This window comes from Arachis ipaensis, chromosome B02 (genome assembly GCF_000816755.2).
Source record: "Arachis ipaensis cultivar K30076 chromosome B02, Araip1.1, whole genome shotgun sequence".
Taxonomy (NCBI): domain Eukaryota; kingdom Viridiplantae; phylum Streptophyta; class Magnoliopsida; order Fabales; family Fabaceae; genus Arachis; species Arachis ipaensis.
Window position 1 is genome coordinate 53,590,594 of NC_029786.2, and position 15,101 is coordinate 53,605,694.

The 15,101-nt window shown below is 38.9% G+C and overlaps 1 protein-coding gene across 1 annotated transcript; it reads left to right on the forward strand.

Moving 5' to 3' along the window:
• On the forward strand, nucleotides 367-8,172 carry LOC107627249 (rRNA 2'-O-methyltransferase fibrillarin-like). The gene is made up of 2 exons (XM_016330101.1): nucleotides 367-648; nucleotides 8,095-8,172. The coding sequence occupies exons 1-2, from the start codon at nucleotides 367-369 to the stop codon at nucleotides 8,170-8,172; spliced, it is 360 nt and encodes a 119-aa protein (XP_016185587.1).

Consider the following 15,101-nt stretch of genomic DNA (forward strand, 5'->3'; position numbering starts at 1 on the left):
ATAAACAGCAACAGAATAGTTCATATGAATCAAAATTAAAGCTGCAATTAAATAGTATGAATAATAAAGAGCATAGCAGCATGAACTTTAAGAGCAGCATATGAACATTACTAAACTTCACAGCAATAGCAGAATTGCAAATTGACAAAACAAGAAACACGAACAGTGCAATCAAACAGGCCTAAATCCACTAACCACATCCTAGGCTACCTAATAACCTAGAATCCACTACAACATGCATATCTAACTAGCCTAAATATGAATATAAACAGAAAAATATGAATTAACTACGAATGGATAGAAGGGTGGCGTTCGTCGGAACCTGGTGGGCGAATTAAGGAGAGTGGGGCAGAGAGGTGGCTGGGGATGGTGGCGGTGGTGTCTGGCACGGCGGAGGAGGGTGGCGCGGTGGCGGTGGCTCCTGTTCGGGGGCAGGGAGGGAAAGGTAGGGGTAATGGGGGGAGGGGGAAAAGGGGAAGGAAGGGGGCGTGGGTGGCGCTGGGCGGTGACGGCGGCGCGGTGGTGGTGATCGCGGAGGAGGGCAGGGGCGGTGGAGGGAGGAAGAAGAAGGAAGAACAAGAAAGAGGGGGGAAGGAAGGAGGTGGGATGCGGCGGTGTCTGGGTGGTCGGTGGGGTGGCGGTCGTTCGGTGATGGTGGCTGGGTGGTGGTGGTGTGATCGGAGAAGAAGAGAGGAAGGAGAAGGGTTTGGGGGTGCGCGAATGGTAGGGTTCGTGTGACTGGGGGGGTTATAGATTTGAATCCACACGATCGCGTGGGGCACGCGGTCGCGTGGCTGAAGTGAAATGGGGGTCGACGCGATCGCGTGAGTGGCGCGATCGCATGGAATAGCTAAAAGAGTGAATGACGCGATCGCCTGGGGCATGCGACCGCGTCGCTGGAAATTGTGCTAAATGCACGAATCCAGCGTCGTTTTAGCGCAACTCTCTATCTCCTTTTGGGGTGTTGTGTAATCCATGCGACGCGATCGCGTCGCTCACGCTGTCGCGTGGGATTGATGTTGTGCAAGTGATGCAATCGCGTCAGGGACGCGATCGCGTGGGCCGTTTGTGCGAAACGGACAATGGCCGCACGATTCCAGCATAACTTTCTGGACGTTGGATCTTTACGCCGATCTCCAGATCACGCGGCCGCGTGAATGACGTGGTTGCGTGGGAAGTGTTTTTCGCAACTTGACGCGATCGCATGAATAATGCGGTCGTGTCGCGCACCCTTTTTTTTTATGCAGTATGCGGAATGCAATGATTAATATGAATGCGATGCAAACTAAATAAAATAAAATAAAACTTGAAAGCAAATAAAACTAAATAAAAATTTAAAAAGGAACGATCATACCATGGTGGGTTGTCTCCCACCTAGCACTTTTAGTTAAAGTCTTTAAGTTGGATATTGGATGAGCTTCCTGTTATGGCGGCTTATGCTTAAATTCATCCAGAAATTTCCACCAATGCTTGGAATGCCAATAGCCTCCGGGGTCCCAAACTAGGCATGTGAAGCTTCTGAGCAGCTTCAAACAGATTGTCAGGCTCCCGGGGTGATGATTGTCAGCATAGATTCCAAGATCCCAAACTTTGCTTTTAAATCCGCCTTCGTCTTGATCTATACTTTTCCATCTGGGCGATTTAGAAATTAGATTCTCACCAGGATAACCAAACGTTTTCCGAGATCCATCCGATTGATCATGATGCCAATCCGTGCACTTCGAGTTGAAGCATGGAACCTTATTAAACCTTGTGCACCAGCTCTGAGTACGAGCCATTTCCCGCTTACTCTTAAAGCCACAGAGAGCTCTAAGCTGGCCATCTATTTCAAGCAAACCATATTCAAGTGGAAAAATAAAGCTAAAGGTTAAGGATTGTACCCACTTGAAACTTGTACTGGGTGGTAATGGCCTTGGGATAGGTGGTTCCAGTGGTTTTGTGAGTTCTACTCCCTTGTGCTCTTCTATGAATTTCTTCACTTCTTTGCAAGATTCTTCAAATGTATCCATGTCCTGATCAAAGCTATCTATGTCTTCCTCATCACTTAAGTCATAGACTAGAGGTTGAGAGAAATCTACCTCCGTATCACCTTCGCATTCACTTGGGGAAGATTCTTCGATCTCAGAGAATTCACTCGCGGATGCAAGTTCATTACGTGGGGGTTGGGCACTGTCCTCCTTAGCATCAATTGTAACGTCCTTGATAGAATTTTCCACAACTCTGGATTCCCATGGAAGTTCAGCGTCTCCTAAGTCTTCAACCAACTCTTCTTCTTTAATAATGACAGCTTCCTCTACTTGTTCCAGGATGAAGCCATGCTCTGTCTTGTCCACTGGAGTTTCTAGTATCTCCTTCATGCTACGCTCTTCGTTAGATTATCCACACGGGGCTGTGGGAGATCCTTGAATGTTCGAACATCTAGAAGATAATAGACTTACTGCTTGCTCCAGTTGATGAAGGGTTGTTTGAAGTTGATCTATTGTTTTCTTGAGGCGAACCTCTGATTCTCAGGGTGATAGATTTGGATATGGTACATGGGGAAGTGGTGATGTTTGGGGGTAATTAGACTGGAATCGGGGTAGATGAGGATCATACGGTGGTGAATGGTGAAAAGGAGCTTGTGAGTATGGTGGTTCGAAGTTATGTTGAGAGGATGGTCTATAAGCACATGGTGGGGCTTGTGGGTAATTGCAAGGTTGTCCACCATGTCTATTGGCTTGGTATGCATTGTAGAATGGTCTTTGTCCATGATATCTTGGAGGGTGTTGTTGCCTAAAGGGTTGATCAGATCCTCTTGGCTCCATCCATCTTTGATTGTTTTGACCTTGATGCATGTTCCTGTTATAACTTCCATTCCTTTCAATAACATTAGAACTAAACTCAAAGCGAAAGGGGTGAGAATTCATAGCAGCTAATAGAAATAAAAAGGGGAAAATAAAGACAAATAAACAAGTAAAAGAAAAATATTTACAATAACCAATAATAAGGCACACGATTGCAGTTCCCCGGCAACGACGCCATTTTGATGAGAGAACTTTTGCGTGGTCTAGAAATTTGTGGATAAATCCTCGTTGCAAGTATAGTTTCTAAACCTTCAAAAGTCCTTTCATACAAACGTTTTGGTTGTCACAAGTAACAAACCCCTAAATAAATTGATAACCGAAGTATTCAACCTCGGGTCGTCTTCTCAAGGAACTGCAGGGAAGTATGTTCTTATTATTGGTTATGGAGATTGTAAATTGGGGTTTTGAGAATGAGGAGCGAATGGTTTAATTAGCAAATAAAGTAAATGAAGAATAAGCAATTTAAATGGCAAGTAAAATAATTAAATGACTGTAAATAAACTTTTGGCAAGGTATGAGAAATTGGAGGTACTATCCTGGTTATCCTTATCAATGATGATGAGAATTGAATCTTAATTCCATTTTGTTAACCTTTACTAAGGCAAAGGAAGGTCAAGGGATTAATTGGTTTGATCTTCGAATCCTATTTATTTCCTAAGAAAAGATTGGGATTATTGAAGTTCAATTTAATTAACAAAGATAACAATTATCAATCATGTTTGAGTTTGATAACTCCTGAGTTACTGATTTCTTAACCAAGACCAAAAGGAGAAAAGTAAATCTACTAGAATAAAAATGTCTTCAGATGGGAATAACAATAATGTAAATAAAAGAAAGCAATATTAAACTGAAATACCTCAAATAACATTAATTCAAAAGAGTAATCTGTAACATGGAAGAATTCATAAATTAAATTGCAAAAGTAAATAAAAGGGAATATTGAACCTGATAAAGAGATAATCCTGAAAGTGAATAAAATCCTAATTCTAAATCCTAATCTTAAAGAGAGGAGAGAGAGGAGAGAACCTCTCTCTAAACTAAATCTAAATCATGAAAACTAACTAAAGTGGAGACACTCCTTGAATGGATGCATTCTCCCACTTCATAACCTCTGGTCTATGCCTTCTGGACTTGGATTTAGGCCAATAAGGGCTTCAGAATTTGCTATGAGCGTTTTCCGCAATTTCTGGTGCGTGGCCTCTGTCACGCATCCGCGTGGGTAACGCGGTCGCGTCATTCGGAGTTTTCCTTGTCACGCGGTCACGTCAGTCATGCGACCGTGTCATATGTGTTTCGCTCGAGGCACGCGGTCGCATCAGTCATGCGGCCGCGTCAATGCCTTTTCGCGCTGGCATGCGGCCGCGTCGCCCATGCGATCGCGTGGCTGCCAGTTTCTTCAAAAACTCTGTTTTGTGCTTTCCTTCCATTTTTGTATGTTTCCTTTCCATCCTTTAAGTCATTCCTGCCTTAGAAGATCTGAAACTACTCAACACACTAATCACGGCATCGAATGGAAATAAAGGTAATTAAAATAATTAATTTTAAAGCATAGGAAACATGTTTTTCACATATATCACATAATAAGGAAGGGAAAGTAAAACCATGTAAATAATATGAATAAGTGGGTGAAGGATTGAATAAATCACTCAGATTAAGCACAAAATATATCATAAAATATGGGTTTATCAGTGAGAGCTTAGGTTAATCAAAGATTCAAATTTCAAGCTCACTTGATCATATGCATCCTACCTTGACCCTAGCCCCATTACAACCTATGAATAAGTCCTCATGATGAATGTATGCATGCATTGAATAATTGTTAATTGTTAGATGAAAAACAAATCTTGGAAAGCATGAGTAGAAGAGAACTGAGTGATCAACCCTATACACTTGAGCGATTAGAGCGGATACACTTCCGGTGAAGGTTCGATGCTCAATTCCTTATTCCCGGCTTTCATGAGCTTTTCTTCTTGCAAGTCTATTTAAACTTCATTTTGATATTTGAATTGGTAGAGTTTGTGAGTCGTCATATGACCTTTGCCCTACTTGCTTATATATATTCTTGGAGATTGATTTACTTTTGACCAAGTAGGTAGAATCATTTTGCATTTAGTTGCATTCATGTAGATAGGTGACGTGGCGGAAATTGGCGAGTTAAGAATTGTTATAAGAGGTACGTTGCAAGTATAGTTCTTAACCAACCAAAAATCCACTTATCAATTTAGAAGGGTTGTCACAAAATTAAAATTAAAATACTGGGAGTATGAATCCAAGGTCGTCTCCCAACGAGTTGCAGAAAGATGTGCTATTTTATTAATCAGATGTTTTCAAAAAATGGTTGAGTTGCTAAATAGGATATTAAATCAGAAAATTTATGTAATTTAAATAAAAACCTTGACCGGGAGTAGATTAGTTGGAAGCCCTATCCTTGATGGAGTTCTCCCAAGATAAAAGTGATAATTGAAGGTTGCCTGCTCAGTTATCCTTTACTAGATAAAGGAAAGTTAAGCAAGTTGGAAGTTAGTTTCTATTCACCAGTTCTAATCCTCTCCCTTGGGAAGGACTAGTGTCAGTGATTAGAGGGCGACCCAACGCGAAACCCAACTATAATTTTACTCTTGAGCATCCAACTCAAGGTCCTCCTTTCAATCAACTCCCAATCAAGTTATGGAACTACTCGCTCATTATGATTGTAAAATCCACAAAATAAGAAAAGGAAATATTGAAAGACATGATAAATAATAATCAAAAGGATCAATTAAAAATAAAAATAGTCTTGTATTAATAAATTCTAAAAATAATCCAATAATAATTCTGAGTAAATGAAGGATATAGAAGAGTAAGTGACAAGTAAGGAAACAAAATAAAATGACGAAGTCTTGACGGAGGTAATAACTCTTCTCAATATCCCAGTCCAAAAAGCAATAAAATCAAAATCCTAAGAACTATGAATGTGTAGAGAAAAAATCTAGAGGAGAAGTAAAATCAGATCTAAAACTAAAATTATGCGGAATGAATGTTGTGTTCTATTTCTGAATGTTCTCTGGCTCTAATCTGCTTTTCTGGGCCAAAAACTGGGTCAAAACAGGGCCAAAATTGCCCCCAGCGAATTCTGCAGATCCTGCAGATCGCGCATGTCACGCGATCGCGTCATTCACGCGTTCGCGTCTTCCAGCGTTTTGCCTTGCCACGCGTGCGCGTCGTCCACGCATTCGCATCACTTGTGTAGTTTCCAATCTGCGCAGTCGCGTGAGCCATGCGTCCGCGTCACTGCAATTTCCTCTATGTCGCGCGGTCACATGAGCCATGCGTCCGCGTCACTTCTCGCTGGTCATCTCCTCAATTTCTTGTGTTCCTTCCATTTTTGCAAGCTTCTTTTCCAATCTCCAAGTCATTCATGCCCTATAAAACCTGAAACACTTGACACACAGATCATGGCATCGAATGGAATAAAGGAGAATTAAAATGCAAAATTAAAAGTCTCTAGGAAGCAGCTATTCAACCATGAAGTAATTTCGGGAAGGAATTATAAATGCATTCTAATCATATGAATAAGTGGGTAAAAATTTGCTAAAACCACACAATTAAGCACAATATAAACCATCAAATAATGGTTTATCAATAGGTTTATATAGTTTCTTTACATTGAATAAATCTTCATACCCCTTTTCTTGTCCTTCTTTATTCTTAGCATGAGGAAATGCTTGGTTTAAGTGTGGGGAGATTTGATAAACCCCGATTTTGTGGTTTATCTTGTGCTTAATTTGAGAGATTTTATCACCTTTTCCCACATTTATTCAATGAAATAGCATGGTTTTACAATTCTCCCTTGATTTGTGCTTAAATGTGAAAACATGCTTTTTAGGCCTTAAAATAGCTAAATTTAATTCACTTTAATTCTATTCGATGCCTTGACATGTTTGTTAAGTGGTTTCAGGTTTAGAAGGCAAATTTTGGGTTGAAGGAATGGAGAAAAAGCATGCAAAGTGGGAGAACTTATGAAGAAATGAAGGAACCACAAAGCTGTCAAGCCTGACCTCTTCGCACTCAATCGACCATAACATGAGCTACAGAGGTCCAAATGAGGCGGTTCCAGTTGTGTTGAAAAGCTAACATCCGGGGCTTTGAAATGATATAAAATTTGCTATTTGTTTCTTCGCGTTTAGGGGCTCGCACGTGCCATGTATGCATGCGCACCGATGCTGCTCGTGGCCCACTAAAGTGAAATTGCCCCTAGCGATTTCTGAAGCACTTTGGGGCCAACCCAACTTATTTCTGACGCTATTTCATGCAAAATTCAAGCTTGAGAAATGGGGGAGCAATTGTTTGGTAGTATAGCATCATGTAGGTTAGTTTCTAGAGAGAGAAGCTCCCTCTTCTCTCTAGAATTAGGTTAGGTTAATCTTTTCTAGATCTAGGTTCAATCACATGTTTTCATCTTGTTTCTTTTATGAATTGTTGCTTTTACTCTTTCATTCTCATGATTTGTAATGTTAATTTCCCTTTTTGCTTTCTCTTGTAATGATGAACTCATGTTGAATTTGGATTTTCTTTTAATGAGATTTGATAGTTGATGTTTCTTTATGGTTGAATTGAGTTGTGATCTTACTTTCCTTGCAATTGATAGTTGGTAGATTTATTATTCTTGCACTTTTACCATGCTTTCCTTTTATGCCTTCCAAGTGTTTGATAAAATGCTTGGTTGGATTTTAGAGTAGAATTTTATGCTCTTGGCTTGGGAAGGTAACTTTGGAACCCTTGAGTTACTAATGTCCAAGTGATTGACGATTGGGAGCCATTAACTCTAGATCTCACTAATTGATTTGGTGGAGAACTAGGACTTATGGACTTGGATTGATATAGCTCACTTGACTTTCCTCTACTATTAGTTAGGGGTTGACTTAATGGGATTGATCCTTGCCAATTCTAATGTTGTGGTTAGTGATAAGGATAGAGATCCTTGACCACCAACCTTTGCCAAGACCTAGTTAATTGTTCATTTATTTTCTTGTCATTTATTTTATTGCCCCTTTATCAACCAAAACCCCTTTGTTCTTCATAGCTAATAATTGAGCATTTCATTGCAATTCCTTGTGAGACGACCCGGAGTCTAAATACTTCGGTTATAAATTTATTGGGGTTTGTACTTGTGACAACTCAAATTTTTGATTGGGAGGATTGTTTGTTGGTGTAGAACGAGAATTCATTTTGTGTGAAATTCTATACCGACATGACAATTTTCTTAAATCAGATACCAACTGAAGGATTCTCAAAAAGGGGACAGAGTGAGATTGATATACCAGCAGTTGGAGACAAATCCACAAACTGATGATTACTACACAATCAACAAGATACTCTCACTGGAGCATGTGGAGATTGACCATTAGCGCACAGGAAGAAGGCTCACAGTGAGAGGAGACAAACTGAGGCACCACAATCATCAACCACCCTAACAAGGGACCAATGTCAAGCTAGTGACAATAAAAGAGCGCTCCATGGGAGGCAGCCCATGATTTAATATTCTTGCTGTTATTTTAATTTCAATAAGTAATGGTTATTTTGGCATAAATTTTAGCTCTCATGAGTAGATTTGATAATTGCACACATTATTTTGAAGCATATGCTTGACTCCTAAGTTTGCTGTGCCTAAAGGCACTTTAAAATAGCTTTTCATGCATAGTTGACTATAGAACCAATTTAGGATATATACTCATTCAATTTGTTTAAGTATATAGCCAAACCTTAAGTTTGGTGTCTGTATATGCTATGAATTTTAAGAAAGTCATCTTTACTCAAAGGCTCAAATTCATGAATAGATAAACCATACATTGCATCATTTTATGAGTTTATGGTAGCATGGTAGCAAATAAAATGTTCCTTATAATGAATATACCAATTGTGATGGATATTCATTGGATTTTATATAGATAACTTAGAAGAAAACAAGTTTGGTGTTTACCAAAATTTTTTTCAATTTCTAAGGGGCATGGTTGGTTATTCACACATAAGGAACACATAACAACATTTTCCTTTTATATATATGCTACACCACCGTATGAAATTGAAATTAAGGTCACTAATTGTTTGATTCACGTGGATAGGAGTAAAGAAGATTGAGAAGGAGACAAAAGAAGGCATGCACGGACGGTCATCCCAAGGAGAAAAGGCAAGTCACGTGTGTATGTTTGGGAAGCACAATATCGCATGGAATCAACACCTTGGAGGCCGAACCACATGCAACCAATGAGGGAGCAATCCTTGCCTTCATCCATCTCCACATGCACACCATCCATTTCATGGATTTTTAATAATGAATTGCTCAATCCCAACCTTCCTTACAACTCAACCGGATCCTCAACTCTTTGCTTTGTTTCATGCCCTGGCTATAAATTGGCAATGATACTTCCTGAGTTCACATATCCTTTCTTTTTCTATGTAAGACCTCCTCAATTATTTACCTTTGTTTCACTCAAACATTCCTTAAGCCACACACCTTTGCTTTCTTCGTATAAGCCCCCTCACAAAGTACATTGTTCTTCTCTCACCCAAAGACACCACACAGCACCTTACCTCCCCTTACTTCCATCACAACCGTGCCTTAACTGAAGCCTATCTTTTCTTCTCCCTTCTCTCCTTCTTAATTCATGGCTTCATCAAGTTCTAGAAGAAGGAAAGGAAAGGAACCTGCAGTAGCCGAACCACCAACTTATGATACCAAAAGATTTAAGTCTCCATTTCATGAATCAAGGTATTATAGGCTAATAAAATCAAAGAAAGTCATTACAGAGACGGAGTTCAGACTGAAAGATGGAGAATATCCCATCATAAGAAGAATAGAGGCAGAGAGGAGATGGGAACTTCTTTGTGAACCTCTCACAGACATTAGTGCAGTCATGATAAGAGAATTTTATGCAAATGCTGTGAGGACAAGCAAAGACAGCCCTTCCTATAAGAGTTATGTTAGGGGGGTTGAGGTAGATTTTAGCCCACCATCCATTATGAGAGTCCTACAGATAAGGGTGATATCATATGGAGAACCCAGCTTTGAAAAAAGACTGTAGGGTGAGAATGACCCTGATGAGATATTAAATGGGTTATGTTATGAAGGCAAGGACTGGAAAAGAGACTCAGAGGGAGCTCCAAGCCACTTGAAAAGAATGGATCTCATACCAGAAGCTAAAGGTTAGTCTGAGATAGTGAGAAGATCCATCCTCCCTACTGCAAATACATCTGAGGTCACAATCAATAGAGAAATCCTGACATATTGCATACTTAGGGGAGGAGAAGTCAATGTACCTCGGCTCATCGCAGATAGCATTCAAGAAATAGCTGAGGATACTGGTAAATTCTGTAGGCTTGGTCACCCAAGTACTATTCTGAGGCTGTGCAAAAGAGCTGGAGTACTCTTTGAGGATGAAAATACTGAGAAGGTAAAAGGAAGCAGAGGGATCACCAAGCAAAGCATGGAAGGTGTCAATGATGACACTGACAATCAGCAAGAAAGAAGAGATCAAGGAAGAAGGAGAAGACCACAAGTGGAGGGGGAACAAGCTCCTAGTGCAATGGATCTGAGCTAAATGCAAAGAGCCATTGAAGAAATGTCTCAACAATACATGAGAGCACAGGAGCAACAATAGGAGCAATACTTGAGGCAACAAGAGCAGTATTTGAAGGATCGTGAGCAACAACAGCATTGGTAGCAACAAATGATGGAGAAGAAAGAAAATTTCCATCTCCAAATATTGGAACAACAGAGAGAGTTTCAGGCAAAAATTCTTGAGGGGCAAGGGGAACAATCAACAAACTTTCAAGAATCATTCAATAGATTGTCCCTATGACAGTCCAAGTATGTGGAGTACACCCAAAATCTCTACCAATGGAGACATCTATCATACAATTAGGGAGCATAGGAACTTGGACAGAATGGAGTATGACATAGCAACTCAAGCAAAGTTGGACTATGTAGTCCGTAGCATGCCAACATTGAACCAACAAATCAAGCCATTTTAGTAATGCCAAGAGTTGATAGACCATCAGAGAGCACTAGCCAATAAACAGACAACACACATGCAACAAGGCTTGAAGGATATTGGGCTCTGGGATCAGGTAGACCAAATTTGGGATCGAAGGTGCCCTGTTGAAGAATCCCAAGAAAGAAAGAAGAATTCAAAGAGGAAGGGAGAATCCAGCAAAGGGAAGCAACTCAAGCAAAGTTGGACTATGTAGTCCGTAGCATGCCAACATTGAACCAACAAATCAAGCCATTTTAGTAATGCCAAGAGTTGATAGACCATCAGAGAGCACTAGCCAATAAACAGACAACACACATGCAACAAGGCTTGAAGGATATTGGGCTCTGGGATCAGGTAGACCAAATTTGGGATAGAAGGTGCCCTGTTGAAGAACCCCAAGAAAGAAAGAAGAAGAAGAAGAAGAAAGGAGAAAGCAGCAAAGGGAAAAAGCAAGACAACTAGAGGTGGTGGAGTTCTTTTTATAGTCTTTAATTAAATAAGGATGATGCATATCTGAAACATGATATGCCTCCAAATATTTTATATTCTGCACTTTCATATCTTTAGTAGTTTCCTTGTTAGGATTTGCATTATGCTTGTCTTCATCCTCATCTATCTTGAATTCTAACTTGTTTTCCTTTTTGAATCAATAAGAGAAAATGTTTGAAAAAAGAAAGTGATTGTCCAATGTTGTAGGAATTAGAATGAAGTTTTGTGGTGGTAATAGCTTGATTAAGATGATAAGCTCAATAATAAAAGATGTATAATAGAGTGTTCTTTGTAAGTGTGAACTTGGTTGCTGTCATAAAACCTTTTATTAATGAACATCCCTAGAAATAAAAGCTAAGTAAGAAAGAAAAAGAAAAAGAAAAGCCAAGAGTTGGCAAAGAAACAAACAATAAGGCTAGACACTAATAGCTTGGACCTTAGGACATATGTCTATGGTGCTTTTTGTACTAGGATATGCTTGGATAATTAGGTTCTGATGAGTCTTTTAAAACTTGGTAACTTGGATTAACTAATCCGGGATTACCAACTGAAAGTTCATCATCAAGAGCAACCTAGCTACAAAGCATTTAGTGATCCAAAGAGATGCTGGGCATCAATGTTCCTAAGAGGATTTGTGAGCCAAGTGTCTGTGGTGAAGAAGTTTGAGCAAAATTGAGCCAAAAGGCTGCTGCAACACTTGACACTGAGTTGTCCTTAAGAAATAAGCTTTCTAAGAAAAAGAAAGAAGGAAAAACTAAAAGGGATCAATCAAAAAGCAAGGCATTATGACATCAACTCTAGTGAATCATCAAAGAAGCATTTCTTATCAATCAGCAAAGAATAAGTGAGCTGCATTTTTGTCTGCATAAAACCCCATGGTTTAAATTCTATTATCTGCTAAATTAGGACTTATATACTTCTCTGTTTCATTTCATTTCTTCTCATGTTTAGTGCTTGCTTGGGGACAAGCAAGATTTAAGTTTGGTGTTGTGATGACAAGTCATCTTATGCTAGTTTTACAAGCATTTTTCATTAGTTTCATTAGATTTTATGCACTTTCTTACATAATAAGTAAGTAATTGAAGTAGATTTTCATGATTTTCTTGAATCAATCAAACATCATTTATTTTACACAAAATCATAGGTTTTATGCTAGAATTGATTGATTTTATAAATGATACAAAGATCTAGTGATTTTGGTGGGACTTTGATTAGTTCTTTGGTTGCTTGTAGGTGAAGAAATGATGAAAACAAGGAAAGAAGAGTTTTGGAGCACGCTTTGGACTTTAGGCCACGCTTTTAAAAGCGTGGCCCATGAAAATAAAGCATGGCATTCAAAAGGCAACAAGGAACGTTCAAATTGGTGAACGTAGCGCTCGAAGAGGAAGCACCAAATGGTGCAGCAAAAACCAAGGTAGCGTTCAAAAGTTCCAACGCCACGTTCACTCTAGGAAACGTTTTTGTGCCTCTAAACCAAGGAGAGCTGAGATCAAAGCAAACCAAAGGCTAGCATTCAAAGAAGTAAACGCTACGCTCACTTTCTTTCACTTTCTCCTGATGCTGGCAAAGGAAAGTAAAGCGCACACCAAACATGCGCTGGCCAAGGCTCGAAGACGCACCAAGCATACTAAGGAGGCAGCGTTGGAAAAAGGCAACGTAGCGCTCCCTTTCTTCACCTATTTCATGCCTCTAAGCCAAGGAAAGCAAGCAATCAAGTGTAGCGTTCACAATTTGAACGTAGCATTCAAAGAGTGAACGCTATGGACAAGGAGCTATGGGCAAGGAGGCTTGGAACATGACAAGGCTAAGTGAACGTAGCGTTCACAAGACCAAACGGAGCGCTCCCCTGGGAGCTGACCGATACCTCCAACCCAACTTGAACCAAAGCCAATCGGACCCATCTTTCTTCAAATCCAAAAATCCAAAGGCCCACTCCAAGCTTTGAAGACCAAAATAGAAAGTGTATATATAGGAGTTAATTTGATTTGTAGAGGGACTTTTAGCTCATTTTAGTTTTCTCACTTCTAATTTTCATTTGTTTTTGGGATTTGGGAATTGGATCTAGTTTTCTTTCTGCATATTTATTTCTTTTGCGATTTCTATTGTCTGTTCTTGGATTTTGAAATGAGATTCAAGAGCTCCATTAATTCCTGATCTGAGAATCATCCTTCACTTTTCTTCTCAATTGTTCTAAGAATTGGATCTAAATTTTCTCTTCTGTTTTCAACTTCATTTTCTTCTGCAATTTCTTTTCTGCTTGATCAAGGGAGTAATTGAGATCTAGATCTACTTTTTGATCTCATTGCTCTCCTACGATATTCAATTTCTCTTTTAGAATTTCATAATTGATTTAAGTTTACTTGTTGTTTTGTTTCTTGAAGCAATCTTCCATTTCTGTTCTTGCTACTGAGATCCAGATCTGAATTCCTACATCTCATAGCTCTCTAATTTACTTTAACTTGCACTTTTTAGTTTAATTCTGAATCCTAGTACCCAAATCCTTTTACTCTTCAAGCAATTTACATTTATCAGCAATTTAGATTCAGCAATTTATATTTCTTGCACTTTAAGTTTTTGTAATTTACTTTTCTTGCAATCTAAGTTTCAGCTCTTTTACTTTCTTGCACTTTAAGTTACTGCAATTTACCTCTTCTGCACTTTACTTTTCTGCTCAATTTACCTTCTGCACTTTTACTTTCTTGCAATTTGGCTTCTGTTAATCAAAATCACTCAAATCATCAAATATTCGCTTAACTAAATTAATCACCTAACTAAAATTGCTCAATCCATCAATCCCTGTGGGATTGACCTCACTCTTATGAGTTATTACTACTTGATACGACCCAATACACTTGCCGGAGAGTTTTGTGTGGAATCGTTTTTCCCTGATCAGTGTTGTGTCATCAAGCTGCTGAGTCAGGAGCTTGACTGCACCAGAACCTCTCCTGATCTAAGCAGGGACATCGCGAAAAGTTGTGTTTTTGAGTCACTTCCGGTCCAAATTTCAAAATTTTGATTTTCGTGGTTAGTCTCATTGTGATGAGCCGGTCCCGAATTTTGAGAAAAAATTATATCAATATAATATTCATATATTATTATTTTATTCAAAATATTATATTAATATTTCTTCTGCTGTGATTAATATTGATCTATGTTTATTAATATAATAACTGAGCTAGAAATGTACCGGTAATGGATAATATCGTCATTCTTAGATGAACTTAACAATGTTAATGCTTCATCATATATCTTTTATTCTCATGATTATCTTGTTTCTAGTATCATTTATTCTAGTAAACCTCATGCTTATCCTTTAATAGTGTAATCTAATGTATCTAGTTTTAGTAATTATTTTCTGAATGATATTTTAATACTAAATTCTGATGACTCAGTACCTTATGACACGTGGCTCTCCCAAAGTTAGCCACCATGTGTTTCCTTTCTTTTTCTCCAAGCAAAGGTTTCTTAAGGGAAAAGTAAGAAATACTTGTGTTTTAATACATCTAGCTTTAGTAATTATCCTTTCTTAAGATAAATTTACACAAAAATCTAAGATTATTTTTTATCCTAACCCCATGGCCTCCCATGCATCATCATTGCAATCATCTTTACTTTCTAAACAAGATAGAACACCAAGAGAGAAATCAAGAAAAACTTCCATAGATGCCTAAGCTTCTTTCTCCGTTCTTTCTCACACTAAAACCCTTATTAAAAATTTAATCCGACCAAATTATTCACCTCTTTCTTCTCTTCATTT